The following is a 23,402-nucleotide window of genomic DNA, read 5'->3' on the forward strand; positions in this document are numbered from 1 at the left end:
GTTTCCTGTGTCTAGTGGACAACAGCAAGCCAAGGATCATACTAATATGTACTGTCTACTCCATGAGAATTGCTCCTTGATAAGTATGTACAGGATTGCAGCCTGAATTGGTTAACTTTAAAGGTGCTAATAAGGGGCCCGATAAATTTTCAGACCTATGGGGGGAAAGTATTCCCCTTCCCCAACTTCTTCACTTCTACACATTTCCCCCAAAATATGGAATAAGGTGGAGAGATATTAACTGGGCTAAGACCTGGGAGATCAGGATTAAATTTCCACTGTTGAACCTTGAAGCAGTGAAACCTTTAACCTTACTGTCTTGTCAGCCTAACCTACCTCTCACAGGGTGGTGGCGGTGGTGGTAATGATGATGATAATGATGATGATGATAACAACAACAACAAAAACAAAAACAACAACAATAATAATAATAATATACCCTACCCATCTGGTTGGGTTTCCCCAGCGACTCTGGGCGACTTCCAGAACATATAAAAGCATAATAAAATGTTAAAAACTTCCCTATGGGGAAATGGAGAATCATGAGTGCAACCTTGAGCTCCTTGGAAGGAAATGAGGCAATTAATGTAATAAAGAAGATTTCTAGCCTGTCAACCCCTGGCCTGAGGGTAGTGCTTAGGCAAGGTCTGAAGTAATATAAAAACAAGTAAGTCTAAAAATCAAAGAAAAAAGAATCTGGGACACAACCAGGATTTTCTGGCCTGTGCACATTAGACTCTACATGCAAGTCTTTGGCAAATCCAGTGTGTGAGTTTCTGCTGGGACAGGCTTGCCTGGGTGGGCTGTCCAGGCACAGTGTCATCCATGCTCCTGTACTATGTACTGTATAGGCTTTAAATACTATGCTCTCATTTGAACAGTCTCTTGCAGCTTACTACTTTTTGGAATGCCATTTAAAATTTGACAAAGCACTTTATCATTTTTTATCCTCTCAACTAACCAGTATAGTAGGCCACGGTGCAATTTTAGCAAAACAACAAGAAGAACCGTACTTCCATCTTGAAGGTTAACTAAGTTGCTGTACTCAGGGCTTGATGGCCCCGATGCCTCCTGATTTTCAAAAGCACAGTATCTCTGCAAACAGCACACATGGAGAAGAAATGCAGCCTGCATAACGGGAAACACTAGAAGGCCTACTGGTGTGATACATATATTGCACAGCAGTATTTCTTCCTGCTCTAGTCACTCTCTCCTTCTTCCCTTCCTCAGTCATCCCACAAACCTGAGGACACTCCGTAAGTACAGGAGGAGGCGCATCAGCTCACTAGCATTGCAGTGTGGATTTAGCCAAATTGTATTCCTCATTGTGATGATGACCACGGCATGTCCATACTTGTCTCTGGTGCCTGTGAATAAGGATGATTTGGTTAAATCTGGCTACGGGGCAGGAATTACAGTTATGCTCTTTCCACGCACAGGAAGCCCTTGGGAAATGTTGGCCATTGGCCATTCGCCTGGACAGGTAAAATGCAGGCAGACACACAGACTTTATTCTAATGAGATAACCTGTGGCTCCTAATCCTTTTAGTGGACAAAACACCTAGGGGGTTTCACCTTGGGCCTTTGATCCAAAAGGAAGTCTCTGTTGGAACCCCAACACAGAAGATTCCCTGGGCTCTCTTCTAAACAAGACTAACCTGACTTAGTGAGGTAGAAGGATGAAAGTGTGAAAGACGCTTGCTTTAAAAAAAGGCAGTTCACAGTTCTCTCCTTCTTTTACTTGGGTTGGGTGCTTTTATTTGCAGGATTTCCAGGCAAATGCAGTATGTGGAACACCATTTGAAAACTACTAGTAGTACTACCACCTAGTACTTAAGACTAGAGCCCAAAGACCGAAGAAATGGACTACTGGTTTATTATCCAGTTAGTTAGTTACATCTGTCTCTTGCCTTTCTACCAAATGTTGCTCAAGAAAGCTAACTACAATAAAATGCAAAAAAAAACAAACAATAAAAACATAAAAACAGCTGAAGTAAATCATTAACAGAACTTCCCCTCAAACCTCCAAATTGTTCTTGCCTCCTGCTATTACTTTTCAATCACTCTTTAATATCTTTTAAAATATACGGTATATATTCTTCCACCCTAAGGCACTGATTGGCTTAAACAAATACATGGTTATTTAACATAACATAAATAAAACCAATACAAGAACCTGCCTTCACCTGTTGCCTCCAGCCCAGCAAGGGCCACCCAGTCTAAAAGCTGCTATTGTAAGCCTCAAGCCTCAGTTGGCTTTTCTCATGCCCACCTTTAAAAAGGAGTCTTAAGCATGCAAAACCATATCCACTCATTCACTGAAGATCCACTTACGACTGCAACAGAGAAATGGACTTTCCCTAAATATTCAATGAATGAACAGAAGAATGAATGAATACCAAAAAACAAACACATTTTGAAAACCTGTATCCTAGAAGCAGAATTTGTTAACAAAGACAAATGCAAACCTGCATACCAGTAATTAGGTCATTAGGGCAGAATTTGGCACCTGTGGACATACAATGAACAGAGTGCTGTCAATGAAGACCATACTCAAGCATTGGAATGGTCTTCTGAAAGCTCCATTTCCCCCCACATCTTCAAAACAAGCAAGCGATCTTCTCAGCATGTGTTGGAGAGGCTACAGCACCAATATGGGAAAGGGTTTGACAGTCAGCAACCATGCTTTGGGAAACCTGCTGTGTCAAGTCACATTGGCCCTCAGGCAAAGGCAGTGAGCAGCTCATAGCAGCCCCATCAGTGAAGGTAGTCTTGCCTCTTTCACCTTGAGATGGGCAATGTTTCGTGTCTGCTGTAAGCACTACAAGCCAAAGGAGCAGCATAGAATGATCTGGTCTATAAAGTAAACATTAAGCTTCACTCAGGCACACACACAACCCTTCTCCACCTGCTGCCTTTTTGCAAAGGCAAAAGAATTTCAGCAACAGTCTATGAAGAGCCATGCTTATTACCTGGCAGGCAGGCAACTCCACTCCTAAGCACCTCCCAGTTTACATCCTTCATGGAAGTGGGGACAGTTTGTTGACTTCCACCAGATGGAACAAAGGGATATTCTTGGTGTGCGACCACTGCTGAGCCTTCTTCCCAGATAGATCCACGATCAGCTGGCACCAGCCTAACTTGGTCACCTCCTCTGCTGAATTCTTCTACCCATTTCAATGAGGCTTCTGTAAAAGAAAAAGTGATGCTAGAAGAATAGGTCTATCACCAACTTTGTGTTGGGTATTTGGCTGTGACGCTTGGGTTATAAAAGTGTTGCTTTTTCCTCTTAAGGCCTCTTTTGCATCGGAGAATCAGGAGAAGAAGGAAGGGTTGGTTTGGCAGGTTTGCTTGCCTGCCTTCACTTTCACTGTGCAAACTACAGCCCATGCTGTCGCAGATGCACACAGAGACCCGTGTCACTGTTGCCAAATAAATTCAGAGAAAATTAGTTTATTTATTAAACTGCGACAGTTAAAAATAAAGCAAATATAATAAACACAAAAATAACCAATTATAGTGTGTTTAAAAGTCACTACTCCACACACCTGCTTATTCATAGCCATTGAACATCAGCCCAAAGAGGGGAGGGTAGTAACAGCTCCCATGGGAAATATACCAGCTGAGACCTAGAGAAACAACACAGGACCAAATTCAAGACGGGCAGGTTTCTAATCTGACTGCACCATTTTCCTGATCTAAATGCCCCCTAACTGAAGCTGTCCTGTAAGGGGATATAGGTGCCTAGGATAAAAGCAGCTTCAGGGTTGGGGAGGCAATTTAGATTGGAAAAACAGCACAGAAGGAAAGGGTTAAATGTCTCCTGTCCAAGTGCTAATCCCCATTTATCCAATTTGTGAGGCTCTATGTCTGCATTGACCTGAAACAACTGCCCCACCATCATGCACAAAAAATCTCAACAACAACAACTGGCAGAAAGCTGCTATCAGATCTCCTGACATCTCATCTTGCCTCAAGAAGCAGCTACCAGGAAAAAAAGTTCTCTCAACACCTTACTTGTCAAACGTGGCATGCAAATGGCACAGCCAAGGCGGCACTCTCAACTGATCTTCCCTGTGGCAAGCGTAGGGAGGAGAGAAGGCAGCCTCGGAGGTAATTAGAAACAAAGCCTAAGAGTTTTCTTGGTCAAGAGCCACACCTTACATTGTGACCAGAAGACAATAAGGAGCTAAGATAGATGCTGGAGAACTGATGTAATTCATTCTTTGCTGTAACGGAGAAGGTGGGCTGCTGTGTGTTTTTGCCAAGTGAAGCTTCTGAATATATCACCATCTAGGGATGCCCAATATAGAGTGTGTTACAGTAGTTTGGCCTTGAGATACTAAAAGAAGCTGAGCACCACCCATTATTATGTCATAACTACTTCTCTCCCCTAGTGTACACATCCTGCTGCATGGAATGCAAACAGCAGTTGCTAGAGGTCTTTGGCAGCCAACCTTGGTGACAAACCATCTTGATGTTCTGCAGCTTCTGTCTCAGAGCCATTTCTGCTGTTATTGGTACTCCATACCACTGCAGACCAGGACACACCATGTTATCCTCCTCCAGAATGCTAAAGAAGCATGGACCAGAAAGGAGTTTTCTCCCCATTCTTTGTTTTCAAGCTCACCTCCAGAAGTGGAAGGGGAAGAGGAAAGGGCCTGGGACAAGCTGCCTTTCAACAAGAAAAGGGAAGGTTTACAGCTATTTTGATTTTTAAAAATTACCTCAGATCTTTCTGACTCAGCAATATCCTTCAATGAATAACATTAAGGGGCATCTTTTATTGATAGCAAAGCTGCCAACAACTCAATTAAACACAATTTGTGTACATCTCAGCCAAATCCAAGTGAAAACTCGCAGGGAGCAAGCTTTCAGAGTCAAGCAGGGCAAGAAGTGCAGCCCTGGCACCAAACACACACACACACACACACACACACACACACACACACACAATCCCTCTCCAAAATCTGCTGCTATAGGCCTGCTGTCTGCTGGTGTGGTGTGACATCTGGCCTCCACTCCAGGCCCTTGTGCCAAGGACCCACTTCCTCAAAAAGCACCTCTGCACAGGTCTCATTCATTTCAATGGAGTTTGCAAATTAGAGGAATGGCTCAGTTCAGTGGGATAGCAACCAATTTGTCCACAGAAGGTCCAAAGGTTCTATCCCCGCTGGCTTCTTCAGGATGGGATATGAAAGACTCCTCTCTGAAACTCTGGAGAGCCACTGGAAGTCAGTGTAGACAGTACTAAGCTAGCTGGACAAATGGATGACTGAGTATAAGGCAAATTCCTATTTTTAATGTAAATCCAACTGGATTCTGCCCACATAGCCAACCCTGCTGGTGCAGCATATGTCTGAAGCCAACCACCAAGAAAGGACAGGGAGAAGGAGTCAGGAAGGAACAGACAGACAAATACACACTCAGGTTTCCAAAACAGCCAGTTTTTGCCTTCCATAATAGACTGAGCATGCAAGATGCTCTAACCTGCTTGAAGCATTCATCAAGTTCTTTACTTAAATGCTTCTTCAGGGAGGGAGCTTCATTTGCATTACGGATCATTTTGAAATGTTGTGTGTTAAGCAACAACTGTGTGGGCAGGTAGGCAGGCAGGCAGCCGATTCCTCTGACTCAGCTCCAGCACGTGCCAAGCGAGCAGGCAAACTCACTCACATGCGCTCCACAAGTGCACACCAAGCAAGGCCTGCTTCTTTTCATGTCACAACAACAAGGACATCCCTAATGGACTGCTTCCCTGCCCATCCTCTCAGCCTTCTGTTTCCACCCCAGGTGACTTTTCCTAGCTGCTGCAGCAAAAATAAGCCATGATTTGGCTTTGCATGTTGTCTGGACCCAGGCTTATGATTTGTCTCACTCCATAGCACAAGTTGCAACCAAGTGGGTTTCTAGCTCACAGTCTGCCAGGGGGAGACAAACTACAAGCATGGGTTCAGACAACATGCTAAGCCAAACCATGGTTTAGCTCAAGGTAGCAGGGCAGCAGCAGCAAGGCTGGAAGAGGAGCAAAGCTGCGACCTCATCTCTGGGAACCCTCATGCCTGCATATTCACACTTAGTTTAGATTAGTGTTATAAAAGCACTATAGAGGCCTATGTATATGCTGCACAAACACTCAAAAAATCAAAATCCTGCAACCAGAAAATTAAATTATGTATCCAGAAAAGTTTGCACACTTCAAATGTATGCAAATTGCTTATTTGCACAAAATGGACCATAGGAAGAGTCCTGTTGGATCAGGCTAATGACCCGATGCCTGTAGGAAACTGGCAAGCAGGACCCTTCATGGAACACAAGGGCTAGAAATTTGTGTGGGGTTTTTTGCGAGGGGGGGGTTGTCATTTTTTATGGAGGATGGGAAACGGAGAGTGGAAATTGGTAGGATTATTACTATTAATATTCAACCCACATTTAGTCCAAAAATGTCCTAGGATACTCTGAGGATGCTAAAGCTCCTCCCTGGCGCACGGAAGCATCAGAGGAGGCCTGAACTCTCAACCTCCACCCCTTGCCTTCCTTGCATAAAAGTCACTTTGCCAGAAGAACAAACAAACCCACATTTCCCAAATTAATGACACAAATCCTACCTGTGACTACTTGGTCCCCATTTGAGACATTCCTGGTGCTGCCTTGTAACCTCGTTTTCACTGGTGCAGAGGGCAGGGGTGCTACTTGGCCCTCCTTATTGGGTTGGGGCTTGCCTGTCAAACATTCCACCTTTGGGGGGGTTTCCAACATCAAAGTGTTTGGTGTGCTTAGCAGGTATGGTAGGTCCACCCAGCAAGCCGCAGCTTCTTCTTTGTTACCCTGATTAGAAGCATCCTCAACTTGTGCATCTGTCTCCACTGAAGGGCTGCTGCAGCTGCTCCCCAATGTTTTTGCTGTTACCCCAGAACTGACAGGCAGAAAAGCACTCTCATCTTGCTGTTGAGAACAATCCACATTCTCTTGCCCAGCCTCTTGGAGCAGGTGTGCCTCTGTCTCACCTTGGAGTGGCAAGGTGCTTCCAGAACTGGTCTGCTTCTCCTTCTCAGAGAGACTTTGCTTGGCTAAACATTGGAGGCTTTCTGCTCCATAAACACTGCTGCCCAACCCCACTAATGCCTCTGCTGGCCTTGGGCTCACCTTCTCCAACTGCTCAACTGGGTGATGGAGCTCCACCAGCCACTCAGAAGTGTGACCTGTGACTTCTACTGACAGTTCTTGTGGGAAGTGACTGTGTGCTGCCGCCCTCACATCAGAGAAGGGTTTTGGTGACAGTGACTTTGGCATGGGTGGGGAAAAGGCATTCTCCTGCAACCTTGGGCTGGAAGGGTCAGAGTCCTTGGCCAAATGTCCCAAATGAGGCTCAGGGAAGTTATCCTTCCCAGAACTCCCACAACCCTCCCTGGTGCCTATTCCTTGTGTGGCCTTCATGCCTAGCACACTAGAGCAATAGCCATGCTCAGAGACCCTGCTGCCATTTTCCAGCTCTGTGCTACTTCTCTGAGCTGTCTCTGTTATTTCAGAAGCCACAGCTGTCAGAGACCTACATTCAGCATCTTCTCCATCATGGTAGCTGCACATTGCGTACCTCCAGTCAAGCTCATGTTCTGGCTGGGCCTGTCCCTTTACATCAGGAGGCTCCTTGGGATCAGAGCCAGCAGCAGGCCCTTCATAATTTTCTAATAGCAATTTGTCACTTTCTAGTTCATGAGCATCCTCCAAAAGATTCCTAGCATTACTGGCCTGGGTATCAGAGGGCTTTGCTGTGTCCAGATGCCCATGTGGCATTAATTCGCCTGCTAAACCAACTCCATTCCTCAGGCTAGTGCTGCTGTCCTGACTGGCTGCAGGCTTGTCCTTTACTCTCATCCTCGGCTTAGTGCAGTAACTGAGGGAGACTGATTGAGGTCCAAATTTAGGCAGTGAAACGTCTGTGAGCTCCACATATTCCCCTTCCAGCTCACTTATAGAGTCTTCTCCAAGGCCTGGGCTCACACACTCCATGCTGGCAGCTGCCCTCACAAGTTGCTCTGTTGTATTGGTCATGAAGAAGCTGTCTTCAGGTAAACTTGGCCCATTTAAAAGTTGGGACTCCACTTTAAGGGAGCTGCTTTGAGACGGCACCTCTGAAAAGACCAAATCTGAAGGCTGTTCAGTCACTGGAACAGAACTTAGGCCACCATTCATTTTGGGGGGGCTTTCAATAAATTCTGGATTGACTATTCTGTCCCAGGGCACCCGGAATATTTTATCTTCTGTGCCTAGTAAGCAGTTTTCCAGTGCCATTCCCATCCGCTCCCTGTTGATGCCATTCAGCCATTCCACAGTGAAAATGGAAGTGTAGGAGACTTCAGGAACCACAAGCTCATCAACATTATGCTTGTCCTCGGCCAAACATTTCACAATGATTCGTGGGGACTTTTTCAAGTAAGGGACCACCTGCAGGTAAAAGTCTCCTGGTCTCAAGATTCGCCAGTCGAAGGAGCCAAGTTGAACTACAATCTTCTCATGGATGCAGAGGGGCCAGCCCTCATGCCGGAACAGCAATCCACAATACTGGACCTGAAGGAAAATGATAATCCAGGTGAACTGACCGCAATGAGGTTTTCAGAACAGACAAGAGACATCCTAACAATGATATCATAGCTTTCTATTAACAGCAACACAAATGGAAACAGCCGGATGCTGGAAAAGTGGGGCTGGTCTTACATTGACTTTTGGCATGTGTGAGTGTGCACAACCCATTTTATTTCTATATAATACATGGCAAATTGTGATGAGAATATCTTAAAGATCCCCTGACTCACTAGTAAGATCTTCAGGTAATGCCACCTTTCAATGTAGCTATTAGAGACCTTCACTGTGGTGCTACATTGTATACTTTCCTCCCCATATCTATCGATTTGCTGTTCTTTATGTTTAGGCTTCTAAGAGCAATTAAATCTTGTTGAACGCTTTTTCTTTTTCGGTTTTGCAATGTTTATGTGGTTGCAGTCCTGGAGCATTTTAAAAAATGTCAGGCATTTCCATACTGCCCTTCAGAGCATCAATCCCAAGGGGAATGTTTAATTTACTTGTCAATTTTTTTTTGTTTTACTGTGATACTGTTTTAAAGGATGAGTCAGGGACCAGGGTCAAAAGGCAAAGCATCAATAAGCAAAAATCTGCCAAATGAAGCATTTTGGTGGTAGCAACACCAAGGGGGAGGGGCTTTCCATTCTCCTGTTCACTTTGAATGTGGTTCTACAGCTTGAGAAAAGAGGAAAGGAGGATGGTGGTGATCCTGAGGCCACAGAAAACCTAGAACAGGCCCCAGGTCCTTCCCTGCTTTGAATTTAGTCTGCCTACGAAACCCACAACCCTCTGACTGACTCTTCGCTCAAAAACAAGTCCCTTTGACTTCCATGGAAAGCTGATTTGGGTATGAAAACACGCTACGGCACAAGTCCCCCACAGAGGCGGCACTGCTAGGAGGCAAGCTGGGACAGCCATCCCTGGGGACAGGTTTGGGTTGCATGAAGACCATGATGGGTTACAATCTTCCAGTTCTTCTATGTAAGTCCCACTGAAATGAATGTGCAGCAGTGGGGAGGGAAGGAAGAGCCACCCGGATGTTCCACATCATGCACCAGAGTCCTGGGCCAGATCTGGTTCCGTAAAGTCTGCACAAACCAGAGAGCCACAGTTGCTACTGGAGAAGGAGCCTCCTTAGCAGCTACTGAGTTCCGCAAATATTGTGACAGCAAAGGAGAACAGAGGCAAAACTTCTGATTGGGCAATCACTTGGCACCTTTCCATCAGAAACTTGACAGTCTGCTGCCTGCCAAGAGTAGGTGGGGGGAGGGAGCTGAAGGTGAGTAACTGTAGAATCCAGGCAAGAGAACACACCTCCTACAAGACACCCCACCCTTTTTGTTCTTGCATTAATATGCACTTATAGAGAACATGTGGCTAATGGAGGGCATGTTTTGTTGCTAATGTTCAGGCTGGACCCTCAAGCTAGGATGCCAGCATGGCAATGCAGCAGGGTTGGAAGGAGGCCTTCAACCCTGATGTATTTGCATAAAACAAAATGTTTTTAAATCTGAAAAAAACATTGTTTTTCTTAAGTAGGGCAGTTACATAATTGTTCACTATGATCAACACTTAACAAGTCAGAACATTTAAAGATTCCAAAATAATCACTGCTACTGAGAAGTGGGGGTGGAGATGGGGAATCCAGAATATGTCTCAACGCCATGGGCAAGAGGGCAGCGTCCCCTTAAGGATTCTTTGGCTACCCTTTGACTACTTTCATCAGTGCATCTGGTGGCACTGCTCCCTGTTCCCCCTCCTCCTTAGCTGAGTAGGAACCGAGGCATGAGCATCATGACGGATTCTCAGCTCCCACCTGCAGCGCTAGCAGAATCTTCTGGGTCAACCTGGAGGCAGCATGATACTCACACAGGCATCCTGCTGAACGCACTGCAAGATGTGCTTGGCTGGAATCAGAAAGTCGATGAGGTAGTGCAGGCCGTCCCCACGGTATGTCTTCTCCACCACATCAAACACCTGGCACAGAACCGTGGCTGCTGTGACCTCGAATGGAGGGTAGAGTGCCGAGAGCATACTCTGGATACAACTGTCCAGGGACTGGGAATCCTGCCAAAAGAAGGAGAGGAGGGCGTGAAGTGGCTCAGGAGGAGCAACAGGTGGAAACTGTGCCTGCCGGGACTCAGGTTGCTACTTGGCAGAGGACATCGACGTATCCGCCCTCTTCATTTTTTGTGCCACCATTCTGAACCACCGCCATCCACCGAGCCCAGCTCCTCTACCGTGCAAATGAAGCGCTCACCTAGCCTCGACAGAGTGGCGGCAGACAGCTTACGCTGCAAAATCCTTCCCCTGACTGAGCAGGGGTGGGGCTGTTGCTAAACTATTATTATTGTAGATATCAGTGTGCAGGGTGTGCGTGTGTGAGAGAGAGAGTGAAAAAGAGAGACTAAAAGGGCTTATGCAGCTGCTGGTACGGCTTCCCAGGACTGCAGGCTTACAAGGTGTCCCCTGGTGGAATTATATTGAAAAAGGAAAGTTCCCCTTAAACTGGGGGTGGGAGGTATGGGAAAAAGAAGTGGCTAAAACTGTTTAGTAACAGTTTTCTCACAGTCACTCCAGCTAGAAATGGGACTCCAAAGCCAAGAGCTTTAGAACAGCCATGATGACAGCATGGCAGAGCAAGAGGAAGACCCGAACCATCATACCACCAGCTCAAGCTGGGTTTGGGTTTCTAAAGCCAGCTAGAGCGTATCATAAAGAGTTTATATTATACTTCTGAACATTGTCCATGTTGTCCCCTGTTCTGCTCTCAACATACAGCACACTCTCTGCCAGCCCTAGCCTGGAGGTGCCCTCCCTGCCTTTGAAATCTGCAGCTGCCCACCTTTTTTTATGAGAAAGCCAGCTCTTGCTCTGGTGACTGTTACATCAATCCTCTTTCTCCTCCAAGAAAACATAAATTCTTAACATAAGGGAATCTAATTTACATAATTTTTAAATAGCTCTTTTAAACTGTTAATATCAGTGATTTTTTTTGTTTTACTCTTTTTGTAAACCTCTTTAAGGTTGCTTTGCTCCAATCAAGTGGTAAATAAATTTTATGAAATAAATGTGCAAAAACATTTAAGCATTTAATAAATTACTATTTTAAAAATGAGATTGTGTTGCTTCTTTTAATTGCATTATTAGCATTTACTAGAATCTAGGGTAGGCTATTTAAGCAAGAATTAGCAGAACATATTGTATTATTATTATTATTATTATTATTATTAAAATTCATACACCCTTCATCATAAGACCTCAGGGTGGTTCACAGAATAAAATACAAGATAAAAACACAACTAAATAATTAAAACAAAACAGCAAAACAATAAGCCCTGTTCCCACATTATAAGGAAACAAAGCTAAAGGAGAGGGTAGTCTGGGCCAAACCCCCTTCAGGTTTCTGGGAGACTGCATCGCTTACCCACTTTTCAACTACCACAAAGAATAGGAACTCTAACTCCAGATTAGGGGAACCCCAATATGTATCCACATTTTGAACATTGAGAAAATTGTGGCCTTTTTTACTTAAAATGGAAGCAGAAGGTACAGTAGCATCTACGCACATGCTCAGAAGACATAAGATTGGTCTCCTGGGAGTGATCTTTCTAGTACGGTAGGCCGCAGGCTCAAGAGCCAACCTCCCTTCTTGCAAGGGTGGCTTCCTTCACTGTGACACCAGTGCCAAAGAGACCAAAAGGCAGGATCCTGCAGTCTCAGCAGTTCTGCTCGCTGCCAAAACGAATACATCTGACAACAATTAACTTGTCATCTCCAAATGAATTCAGATGAACCACCCACTCTGCAGAATGTGCTTCAAGCACAGAGAGTGTCCCTTTCCTCAACATCTGAGGCTAAGTCACACTTTTATTTTAAAGGTGATAAATCTCTGAATTTACCAAATCAGGGAAAGCCTTTAAGTCTATCGGTCCCTCCAAAGTGACAATGCTGGAGACTTTCATGCAGCTCAGTCTATCCTACTTTATCCTCTCCCTATCAAAGTGTGAGTCACTTTGAGTTGCCTTGAGCAAATTATAGCAACTAACAAGTATAATAAATATAACAAATATAATCAATCATCAATAATAAAATGATTTCACATAATTTGTTGTGAAGATGAAATGCAGGTGCGGGGAGGACCCTAAATTCCTTGGAAGAAAAACAGGATATAAATATAATAAATGCAATGCAATTAAATGAAAGCAAGGTGATAAAAGTTACCATGTGCAAACTTTCTTCCTCAGAAAGAACTTAACAAGAGATCCTGGGCTGCAAGTGTGAACTATTACCTCTGCCAGAAATTAGCAGCTGTTGTTCCTGGGACTTTCTGCTTTTTCTAACCATGCCCAGCAGTCTCTTTCAAAGACCAGCTGCCTTATAAAGCAGAGACCCTGGTTCTGAAATTAGGTGGGAGCTCTTAGGACGCACAGTGAAGAAGGTGGGCTAGCTTGTACTAGAAAGGAGAACACAACTTTTCTGAGTTACCCTGGCAGCCATCACTCACCTATCTGCAAAGCACAGCTATGTTATAGCCATTCCATGCAGAGAGGGGACAAATCACAAAAATTTTGAACACTATAAAGAAGTAGGTTACAACGCATCATGTGACTTGTTACTGGATCCATTTTTCCTTTACGTCTGAAGTAGAGTGAGGTGTGCCTGAATCTTTTTGAGTCACTCAGCGCTCACCATATTATACTACAACCAAGATACCACGATTGGAATACCCCACAGAAAATTAGTGAGGCTCACCAGTCTGCAAAATGGGGGTGCACGAGAGAAGCTTGTCACAAAATGGGGGTGAAGTCTGACATAAACAGCTGGCAATTGCTGGCATCATTTTCTACTGATAGCTGATCACTCTTTGGAAATCGTTTAATTGCTTGCCATAGGTTTTCCTATGAGGGGAAAGATTCTCAGATATGAGGCAAGAGGCGGAAATGTGGGGCTGGGCTCACAGAGGGGAAGATGAGGCTGGTCTTCTCAAGTCTCACCTTCTTCTCTCCCTGGTCCAGCTGAGTTTCTGGGGCCACCCAGACAGTGAAGCCAGCAGGCTTCCCCTCGGCCTATTGGACAGGGCCTCTTGGCAGGCAAGATGGAGGACGGCAAACCCTCCTGGCTCACTCCTTGCCACCACCAGCAGGCCCTTCACGCTGCCTGCCCTACAGTGGCACGGCACAGCGGAAATTGTCCTCGCAGTAACTTAACAGAGGTCTCCCCTCCCCTCAGGGGGAACCATGGAGGGCGCTGCTGCCTGGGATTGTGCACTTGGATATCGGCATCTACTGAATCAGCCACCCCACAGACAAAATGCCTCGCTCATTAAGGAGCAGTCACTGTCCCCCAACACACACCCCTTTGCAAAGCCCAAATTGCCTCCCTCCCTCCCTTCTTGATGGGCCTTCAGGGGTGTATTCCAGAAAAGATTCCGTGCCAAGAATCTCTGCATTTAGTACTCCAATTACATTATATAACTGTGCATCAATGTATACAATTTATTCTGGCAGCCATAATTTGCAAAACAGGGTGAACATTTTAACAAGAAATAAGGTGATGGGGAATGATGAAGTCAGATGCAGTACAGCAAAATATCCCACACTCAAAAATCAAATCAGTTTTCCTGCTTGGTTGCAGCCTAGGATCATGGCAATCATGAGTCACTGCTTTTTCCATTTTTATTATTTTTTAAATCTCACACTGAGAAAAACGCAAGACACCAACCCAAATCTTTATTTTTCCGTTCACACCAATGTCTCTTACATATATACTGTAATTCAAAATACTTGCAACATTTTGTTGTCCTCACTTGTATATACTATTTTTTTAATTTAGAATATTTATAGACCACTTGATTAAAAAAATTCATCATTCTTGCTGTTATCCCCCTGCCTTAGAAGCGCACCCAAACTATATTCTGTTCTTTCCTAGGCACTGAATTTGTACCGTTAAAACCAGGGCCTCAGGTGCCATAATGTCTTGGGCCAGCCCTGGTTAAGACTGCCATAATAAAAGTTTACTTAGGAAGCACCTCTGTTATCTGGCCCCAAATGCAAGCCAAGGCAGCAATCCCTAGTGAGGAAATGTACAATGCAATAGGAGATTTCTTACATGTTTGGGTGTCTTTCACCCAATATGTGTTCTTCCCCATTAATAATGTCACAGGCCTGCGAGTTTTATCATTATTTGTACTGTGTTTAATCTATTGCTCCTGACAAAGGAGACGCCTCTGAAATGCATTGAGCTAAATAAACAGCTGATTAACAAAAGCACCAGATCTTGCCTCCTTTTATTTTCATGACCTTCACTGCCAACATCCTAGTATTCCAGGGGTCTTTATGACACTTGCTCCAAAAAAAGCATTTAAGCCATGGGTAGGCAAACTAAGGCCTGGGGGCCAGATCTGGCCCAATCGCCTTCTAAATCCGGCCCGCAGACGGTCCGGGAATCAGCGTTTTTTTTACATGCCATTTTATTTAAAATGCATCTCTGGGTTATTTGTGGGGCATAGGAATTCGTTCCTCCCCCCCCCTTCAAAATATAGTCTGGCCCACCACAAGGTCTAAGGGACAGTGGACTGGCCCCCTACTGAAAAAGTTTGCTGACCCCTGATTAAAGCATTCCTGAAAACTAATGAATATGTTCCCATGGATTTATTTTCAGTATTAGAGCACCTGCTTGCTATGCAGAAGGGCCAAAGCTCAGTCCTTAGAACTAGTGAAAAGATTGCAGGAGAAGTATTCTGGGGGGCCTCACAAATCTTGTTGAGTGGCTGCCAGTGAGAGTAGACTGTAGTCCCACACGACATAGAGCAATGATCTGACTCAGGGTTACACGGCTTCGTACATTTTTGTGTGTGTGTGTGTGTGTGTGTGTGTGAGAGAGAGAGAGAGAGAGAGAGAGAGAGAGAGAGAGAGACCTCATCCGCAAGCGTTCCCTCCATTAACAGCCCACTCTGAAACCTATTCGAACAGCAACAACCTCACATGCCCCTTCATTTCCATGCAGATCAAAGAAGGGTGGAGACTTTAAACAACTTGTAAAAGACGCCTTTGTGCAGAAAGGGACGTGTGCCAAAATATGGGCGTTTATGAAGCACAAGCACACAAAGGGGAACATATCCCCAGGCGTTTCTCCCTGATCTATTAATCAGCCTAGCATACCAGCCTTTCGAAAGTGTAAGGAAAACCTCAGTTTAAAAAATGAGATGTGTTCCTGTAGATGATCCAGTGAACAAAGAATTGACAGCCACCAACCAAGTACTGAGATAAAAGCTCTCTGATTTTGCAGATCTAGCAGAATCTCTAGTTGGCTCCTTGGCATTTCCTACTGTTGAAAATGGGGGGATTGGGGGGGAAAGAACCTTAACTTTTCCATCCCCACTTTCCCTCATTCTCTCTCACTGTTGGGATCAAACTACAAGTTCCACAAATTGTGTGGCAAATTGGGTGCTTCTGCCCTTCATTTTCCGTCATGCGCTCTGCAGATTTGTTGCTGGTGATGCATTCCACCTTTGAAATTCATTTTGTGTTTGTGGCCAAATGCCCAGCCATACTTGTCACATTGAGATCCTGCATGCTATCCCAGGAGTACGTTCCTCACCCACTACATGAAAGGCAAGTAGGGCACAGACTGGCTCAGATACCACTGGGCACAGGAAGCCAAGAACCCTCCTTGCCTGCCAGGCTTAATTCCAGGTTGTGGGAGGCCCCCAGCAACATGCCAATGAGAGCGGGTGCTCTCATATTTTTCACAAACACCCTCAATTGCCTTTAATTTGTTCCTATTTTTCTTGTGCAGCAGGTTGTTTAATACTAGTTTCCTGTTTTTAGCCAGCTCAAGTGTGCACATAAGGGGTGACAGAAAAATTATGAGGAATGATTTTGTCTGCAAAGAGGAAACTCATAATTAAAAACATTAGAAGAGCATGGCTGCTCATCTAGTCAAGCACCTAATTCTCACCGTAGCCAGCCAGATGCCCCAAGGGAGGCCCATAAGGAAGCAGGACCTGAGTGCAACAGCAGGGCCCTCCCCACTTGTGATTCCCTGCTCCGTAACTGTTTGGCCATGAGATCATTATCAGAGTGTGGACTTTCTCTAGTATTTCCCAGGATCTACCAGATAAAAGAAATACGGTTCATTCTCTGGAAAGAACTGAGTCTGGGGCATTCTCATACAAAAGTGGTGGGGTGTGGAAAGTATTATTATTGCCTTCATCATCATTAAAAGGTGGCTAAGGTTGTCACCTTTTTACTGCCTGGCTCCTGTGCCTTGAACAGCAACTCGACACATTGAAATTCAAGCTTATGTCCACATTCCCCTTTACTGGGCACTCATTAACTTTCCAGTGCTGAATTTTTAGTCAGAAGACATCATCAAAAATGCAAATGAATATTGTACTTCCTTATAAGATACTACTGCCTGATGCCGTTGCTTCTCAAAACCAGCTTCACACTGATTGGAGCCCTTAAGCTATTCCTAATTAGTCTCTAGCCAAGGTGTGGGCAGCTATGCATCAGGGAAAGACGTCCACACCCCTGTCAGTGCGCTTTAAGGCAGTAATATGAACACACCCTTCGTGGGTGAATCTTCTGGTAAGGGAGGGAGAAGCTGCCCATGCCTGATTTCACTGTGTCGAGCCTACTGTTTAAGCACAAGATCAAGATCAGTAAAAGGGGGCAATCTTCAGCAAGCCCCCATCTCCCAGAAACCTTGTGTCATCTTTATTCTTAATAATTCATCTCACAGTGGGGTTCTTCTCTTCTCCCTCTGCCCAGGTTCTAAGCCAGACAGAGCCTTAATGGGATTTTTATTTTTAATTACAACAGAGCTAGCCAAGCCCTGCAAGGATTCACTGTGCCTTCCAGATGTTGTTCCAGCACTCCAATTCCTAGCAACCCCAGCAGCCAGCATAGATTAAAGTCAGGGATGGTGGGACTTCGAGCCCAAGAACGTTTGGTGTGGGTGGGTGAGCACCCAGTTGGCAAAGGCAACTGCTGCAGGCTTCAGCTTGACTTCCTTGCTTGGATCTTGACCTTGGCCAGAGTACTCTCATGAGGCCCAAGACAGATGATGCATGTGGTGGCATAAGATCTATCTCTGGCAGAACTCTGCCCAGCCTGGCAGAGACTTTTTATGCCGTGATGCCAACAATAGGAGTGCTTTGCTCTCTCCTAGGGAAAAGGACAAAATGCCCCTTGAATCTCTCCTGCAGAAAAAGTTCCTGCCCTTCCTGTTTTATGGTGAAGTCAGCATCCCTTTGCTGGACATTCCCACATGACTCAGGCTGGTCATTGCCTGTTACATGATGCCATAATCAGCTGGTGAGAAGGAGAGTAGGAGCCTGAACTCCGGGGAGGGAGAACAGTGGGGGCACGTACAGGCCCTCAATTCTGCTCCAGCAGTCTCCTCTCTACCTGCAGTCACATAGGACATCAGACATGTGGCAGGTGGGCATGGTTTGGGGGGAAACAGCTTTGCGGGCAAAATTTGAACACCTGGCAGGTCAAGTATGGCCTGCAGACCAGAGGTTCCCGAGCCCTGAGTTACAAGGGGAGGGGCTCTGATGCCTACAGTTCTCTCTCCATCTCTCTCAAGAGAGCACCAGAAAGTTAGGAACATTGAACTTCCTAATCAAACGCCTGACATATCTTATTCCCGCATCAAAGGCAGTTCTGTTGGGCAACTGTGGCTTCTAAGAAGGAGCAGAGCTGTCAGGGCCTAGAAGTCAGTCTCTCTGGAAGGAACACCCAAGGGTGGGGCTCACCTTTGAGAGTGCTGCTGGGTGCAGGTGGTGCCTATGGTTTACCACATGCCTCCCACATAACTTTCTGCCCAGATCTTAAGATCATCTTCAGAGGCCCATCTTTGCCACGTTGCTACTACCAGAGAGGCCTTTGAGGCCTTTCAGTGGTCCTCAAAGAGTTCTGTGATCGTCCCAGTATCAGGCTGAAGCCCTTTTAATCTACCCAAGCTTTTTAGATGCTGTTGATAAATGACTTTGCCTTACTTGCACTGACATTAAGCAGTTTTCACATCCGCTGCTGCTCAGGTTATCCTACTTTCAAAGTTTTACTGTGCTGAATTGCTGCCTTAGGGAGCTTCCAGATGTGGACAACTGAGCAGCACCTCATCATTGCTGTTCTGCTTTAAGCTGCAAGTGGAACAGCAACTCTGCTTCCAGGCTTCTGAAATCCAGACAACATGCTGCAGCCAGGTGAGCAGTGTCTCATTCCCTGCCTTAAATATGAGGGTGTGGAGTGGGGAGATTGATATTAGTTTGGACAATGGGGGCGTGCAGATGAGTTTACTATTCGCTCCACCTTGCTACATGACTGCCTCACCCTGCTACAAGATGGGGGGAAGAAACAGATATAAATTAAATACTATATCCATCTGTCATGGATGCTTTAGCTGAGATTCATGCATTGCAGGGGGTTGGACTAGATGACCCTTGGTGTCCCTTCCAACTCTGTAATTCTATGATTCTATATAAAAAGGAAGGGTTTAAGAATCAATTCCCAGACAGAAATGCATCATTGTGGCATGTTTTACCTGTTCAGCTCTAAAGAAAAACAGCAACAGAAGCTGAACAGGTAAAATATGACATGGGGATGTTTTGTTTACATCATGTAAATGGCTGTAAAATGTGAGTGAACACTGTGTGGCTAGTCCCCAGTAAATTCTTAGTGTGGAAACAGCGATAGTTTAATTTTTTGGAATTCCTAGCCACTCTGGAAAACCTTTCATGGTTGAAGAGTGATATGTAAACTTATGTAAATAAACAACAGCCCTGCCCTCCAGGCCTACTCTGCACCGTGCACCACAGTTACTGTACATGTACACCCATTTGTACCCCCAGCTTTCTCTGAGTCTTACCTGTTAAGTCAGGGATAGGCAGGAAGGCAAGTTATCCCCCATGCACATTTTAAACCCAGATCCAGCAACTATGGGAAAGGTTGCAGAAATCTGCCCTGTGCATTTAAATCTCTGCACTGCCCTCAAAGATGAGGAGGAAGCCACAGCAGCTCCTGCCCCTCCTTTGCCCTTTCCACAGCTGCTACTGCTGCAATAAGTAAGTAGCAAGGGGGGCATTCTCCCCCAGGCTGAGCTCCCCCACAGTCCAGTCTGTGAAATGAGATAAGGAAATGTCATGACCTGGTCCCTCTTCTAAGCATGCGTACCTGTTGCAGCACAGCACAGCATGGCTTAAAGGCCCAAGAGGAGCCCCCCCCCCCCGCAACCTCTGGGGTGAGCTTTTGATTTATGCAATGCTTGAATTGGTAGGTCACAAACTGGACCCCTGTCAAGCGATAGGGCGGCCCTAAAAGCTCTGGAATGCTTTTCCAGTTCATGTGTCCCTCCCCTCCTCCCTCCATCTCTCCGCCCCCCGCCACCTCACTATGCAACCAAGACCTCACTTTTGCAGACATAAAAACCTGCCTTCAAGCAAGCGGAAAACTTCAAGAATTGCAGTTAGCCACTGAAATCAGCCCCATGTGCATCTTCATAATAAGCTCTCTCCTCTAGAGATTATCGGAAGGGCACCATCTAGTGGCAGCACTGCATTCAAAATTCTGACCGCACAGCTTGCATCAAAATCTTTGGGAAAGAGATATCCTGGCACTGCAGGGAGCCCCATCCGCCAGCGCAAGCACATGCAGAGTCTTCCTGAGAGAAAGGAAGCAGGAGCCTGACAGGGCTACATATGGGTCTAGCCAAACCAAACTCCCTTATGCTAAGAAGGCAAAGGGGTTTCATTTACTTGGTGCCTGCAGAGCTTACAGAACAGAAGGCTTAGATATCTTTCATAGCTGTCAACGTTTCCCTTTTTTAAAGGGAAATTCCCTTATTCCAAATAGGATTCTTCGCAAGAAAAGGGAAAAGTTGACAGCTATGGATTTCTTCCCAGCAGTGACTCTGTAGTGTAGCTGGACTGGTGCAGTTGTGTGGGTGCAGCTTAGTTGCACAAGCAGCTCACATGCCCCCAAACCCAGGGGAAGCCAATCACCTGCAGCATCAGCAACCTAAGGCAGTCTTTGCCAACTTGGTGCCCTTCATATGTTTTGACTACAATTCCCATCAACCACAAAACATCTACAGATCTTATTATGGTTTGGCCTAATAGTTTTTTTTAATAGTTTTTTTCCTCTTGTGGTCCAACACAGCAACATTTTGTTTCTTATTATTATGTTATTATTTATCAGTTTTTACTGGGAGGCCTGCTGTTAGGCAGAATGTGGGGTGTAAATACTGCAAATAATTAAATCATGTCTGCCTTGATTAACCCCCAAGAGCAAGTGCCCACCCTCAAAACACCAGCCACCACAACCTGAATGCTCCCAAAGAGAAAGTACCACCCGCTGCACAAGAAAAATAGGAACCACTATGAAAAAGGTGAATTCCGTGCTTAGGGACGATTGGGAAAAGAACTGAAAATAAAACAGCCGATATCATAATGCCATTACACAAATTTATGGTGTGACCACATTTGCAATACTGTGTAAAATTCTGGTCGTTTCACCTCAAAAGGATATTGCTGAGTTGAAAAGGTTGCAGAAAAGGGCAACCAAAATGACCAAGACGATAGAGAGATTCCTCTCTGAGGAAAGGTTGCAGTGTTTGAGCCTTTTTAGTTGACAGAAAAGACGAAGAAGAGGTGACGTGGTGGAGGCAAATAAAATTATGCATGGAGCGGAGAAAGTGGTTAGAGAAAAGTTTTTCTCCCTCTCTCGTAACACTAGAACTCACGGATGTCCAATTTAGCTGAATGCTGGAAGATGCAGGACACGTAAAAGAAAGTATTTCTTCATGCAATGAAGTTAAACTATGGAACGTCCCTTCCACTTGGATGACTTGAAAATAGGATTAGACAAATTCATTGGAAATAAGGCTTTCAACAGTTACTAGCCACAATGGCCATGCTCTGGCTCCCCTGCCCAAGGCAATATGCCTCTGAATCCCAGTTACTGGGAATCACAAGTGGGCAGGATGCTGCTGTGCTCAGATCCTGCTTGTGTGCTTCCCATTGGCATCTCTATGAGAACAGTCATTTATAAAGATGTTGGACAGGACAGGACAGAAGCCTGCAGCACTTCACTCTACTTGTTACTTTTTTCCAGAGCATCACTTGTCTGCATACCAGGAGAAGGCATTTTGCCTAATGATTTCAGTTTGTCCAGCCGCCATGGAAGGCCAAGCGAAAAAGCCAGCAAGGCGAGAAGGTGCAGTTCCGCTTCCGAGGGTGGCCCCAGCATTCCACTGGGACTGGGACTCCAGTTCATGCATTTGAGCTCCGTGGGCGGAAAGAAAGGAGCACTTTGCAAGGGCAAAGTGATTTCCTTGTGAAGACTGGAGAGACGGGCAAAATGTGTGCAGGCCTCCCTGCAGACGCCTTTGCCCTGTGCTCAAAGGCCAAGCATTCCCAGGGAGCGGGATGACTGGGGCATTGTGCTCACGCCTTCAGTCCATATGGTGGGCATAGAGTTAAAGGGCTTCATTTTCTCATCCATGTCTGTGCTCTTGAAAGGGCACATTGGGGAAATGGAACAAAACAGCATCCACCCCCTACCCTGCATTTCAGCAGCCTTGTGCTCGGGTGGCAGGAGGCAATTAAAAATCATTTCGAATGAGCTCATTTCTTTCTTCTGCTTCTTGTACAAGGACCATTGTGGCCTTGGCTTGTGTCTCTGAAATCTCAAGATTTACTCAGCAGCGAACCTGGGTGAGGGTTCAGTCCCATTTCCTGCCCTGAGGAAGCTGACGTTTTTCAATAAAAGGAATATGAGAGGACGCCTGTGTGACAGTTTGATTCTGTCCATTTGAGCATGAAATAGAGACAGTGGTTTTCTGTCCCACTACAGGTGCAAACAGTCAACAATGCAGGGATGACTGTGTCATCACAGACGGTTGTTGTTGTTCACTGGGGTTATTTTGCATACATTTAAGATTAAACTGAATGTTCACAGTCTGCATACCTTTTGCATTTCTTTCCCATTTGATCTCCAGTTTTTACCATTTTATCTCAACACCCATCCCTGCCAGCTAAGACTCACCCTCCTTGCATCTGACAAAATAGCCTCTGTTCCACAAATATTTATGCCATAATAAATTTGTTTGTCTTTAAGGTGCTGCAAGCCTGTTAGTTATTTTTGCCAGGAGGAATGCAGAATAACCATGCAACGTTAGTCCCTATTTTGTTTTAATTAGGGAGATGAGTCGTAGGCAAACACTGTGACCAGGATTCCACAGAGAGCATGTAGATGCTGGAGAAAGCCTCCTGAGGCCAGATTGGAGGCCAAGAAAAGGAGCTGCCTGCCACCCCCACCAGCACCAGCACCCCAAAGAAAAGGCAACCCAAAGTTCAAGAAGAAGCCCTCCTGCCCTGTGTCAAAGACCCTTTCCAGCCAGGACACACGCAAAATCAGAGACAAGACACGAAGATGGGAGGTCTTTTCCAGTCCATGCAGACTTGTTTCTCTGCTCCAACTGAGGAGGGACACAAGAAATGCTGGCTAGGAATTGGTTGCTATAAGTAAAAATTATTCTGTGTGGGGAGTGGGGTTGAAAGTTTTGCATTTTGATGAGAGACTACCTAACTTGTACTTTGCAAACCAATACACAGACTGAGACACAAGTATCCTTCCACATTCTCTTCAGAAGCTGCCTTGTATTGAGTCAGCACATTTACCCATCTAGATTAGTGTAGCTGACACTGACTGGCAGCAGCAGCAGCAGCAGCAGCAGCTCTCCAGGGTTTTTCAGACAGGGAGCTTTAGGCACTGTGCTACTATTATTATAATTATTATATATTTATTTATACC

General features: G+C 45.4%; 1 protein-coding gene and 1 long non-coding RNA gene across 9 annotated transcripts in view; one reads left to right on the plus strand and one right to left on the minus strand.

Moving 5' to 3' along the window:
* PLEKHG4 (pleckstrin homology and RhoGEF domain containing G4) overlaps positions 1 to 23,402 on the minus strand; it is a 50,025-nt gene that overhangs the window by 25,026 nt on the left and 1,597 nt on the right. For 2 of the 8 annotated variants that reach the window (XM_079985860.1, XM_079985865.1), the window contains exons 2-5: positions 10,450 to 10,647; positions 6,609 to 8,568; positions 2,973 to 3,188; positions 1,244 to 1,367 (exon numbers count right to left, since the gene is read on the minus strand). In XM_079985860.1, coding sequence (XP_079841986.1) covers positions 1,244 to 1,367; positions 2,973 to 3,188; positions 6,609 to 8,568; positions 10,450 to 10,647 — 2,498 coding nt within the window. Of the gene's footprint in view, positions 1 to 1,243; positions 1,368 to 2,972; positions 3,189 to 6,608; positions 8,569 to 10,449; positions 10,648 to 10,840; positions 10,957 to 12,007; positions 12,106 to 12,149; positions 12,180 to 12,482; positions 12,575 to 12,804; positions 12,823 to 13,577; positions 13,912 to 23,402 lie in introns of those variants that run through there. The other 6 variants (XM_079985862.1, XM_079985861.1, XM_079985858.1 and 3 more) reach the window with 6 other exon arrangements.
* LOC307221844 lies at positions 18,319 to 22,553 on the plus strand. The gene is made up of 2 exons (XR_013841563.1): positions 18,319 to 18,796; positions 21,702 to 22,553. It is a non-coding gene; the product is annotated as an uncharacterized lncRNA (long non-coding RNA).

Source organism: Podarcis cretensis, assembly GCF_951804945.1.
Source record: "Podarcis cretensis genome assembly, chromosome: 8".
Classification (NCBI taxonomy): domain Eukaryota; kingdom Metazoa; phylum Chordata; class Lepidosauria; order Squamata; family Lacertidae; genus Podarcis; species Podarcis cretensis.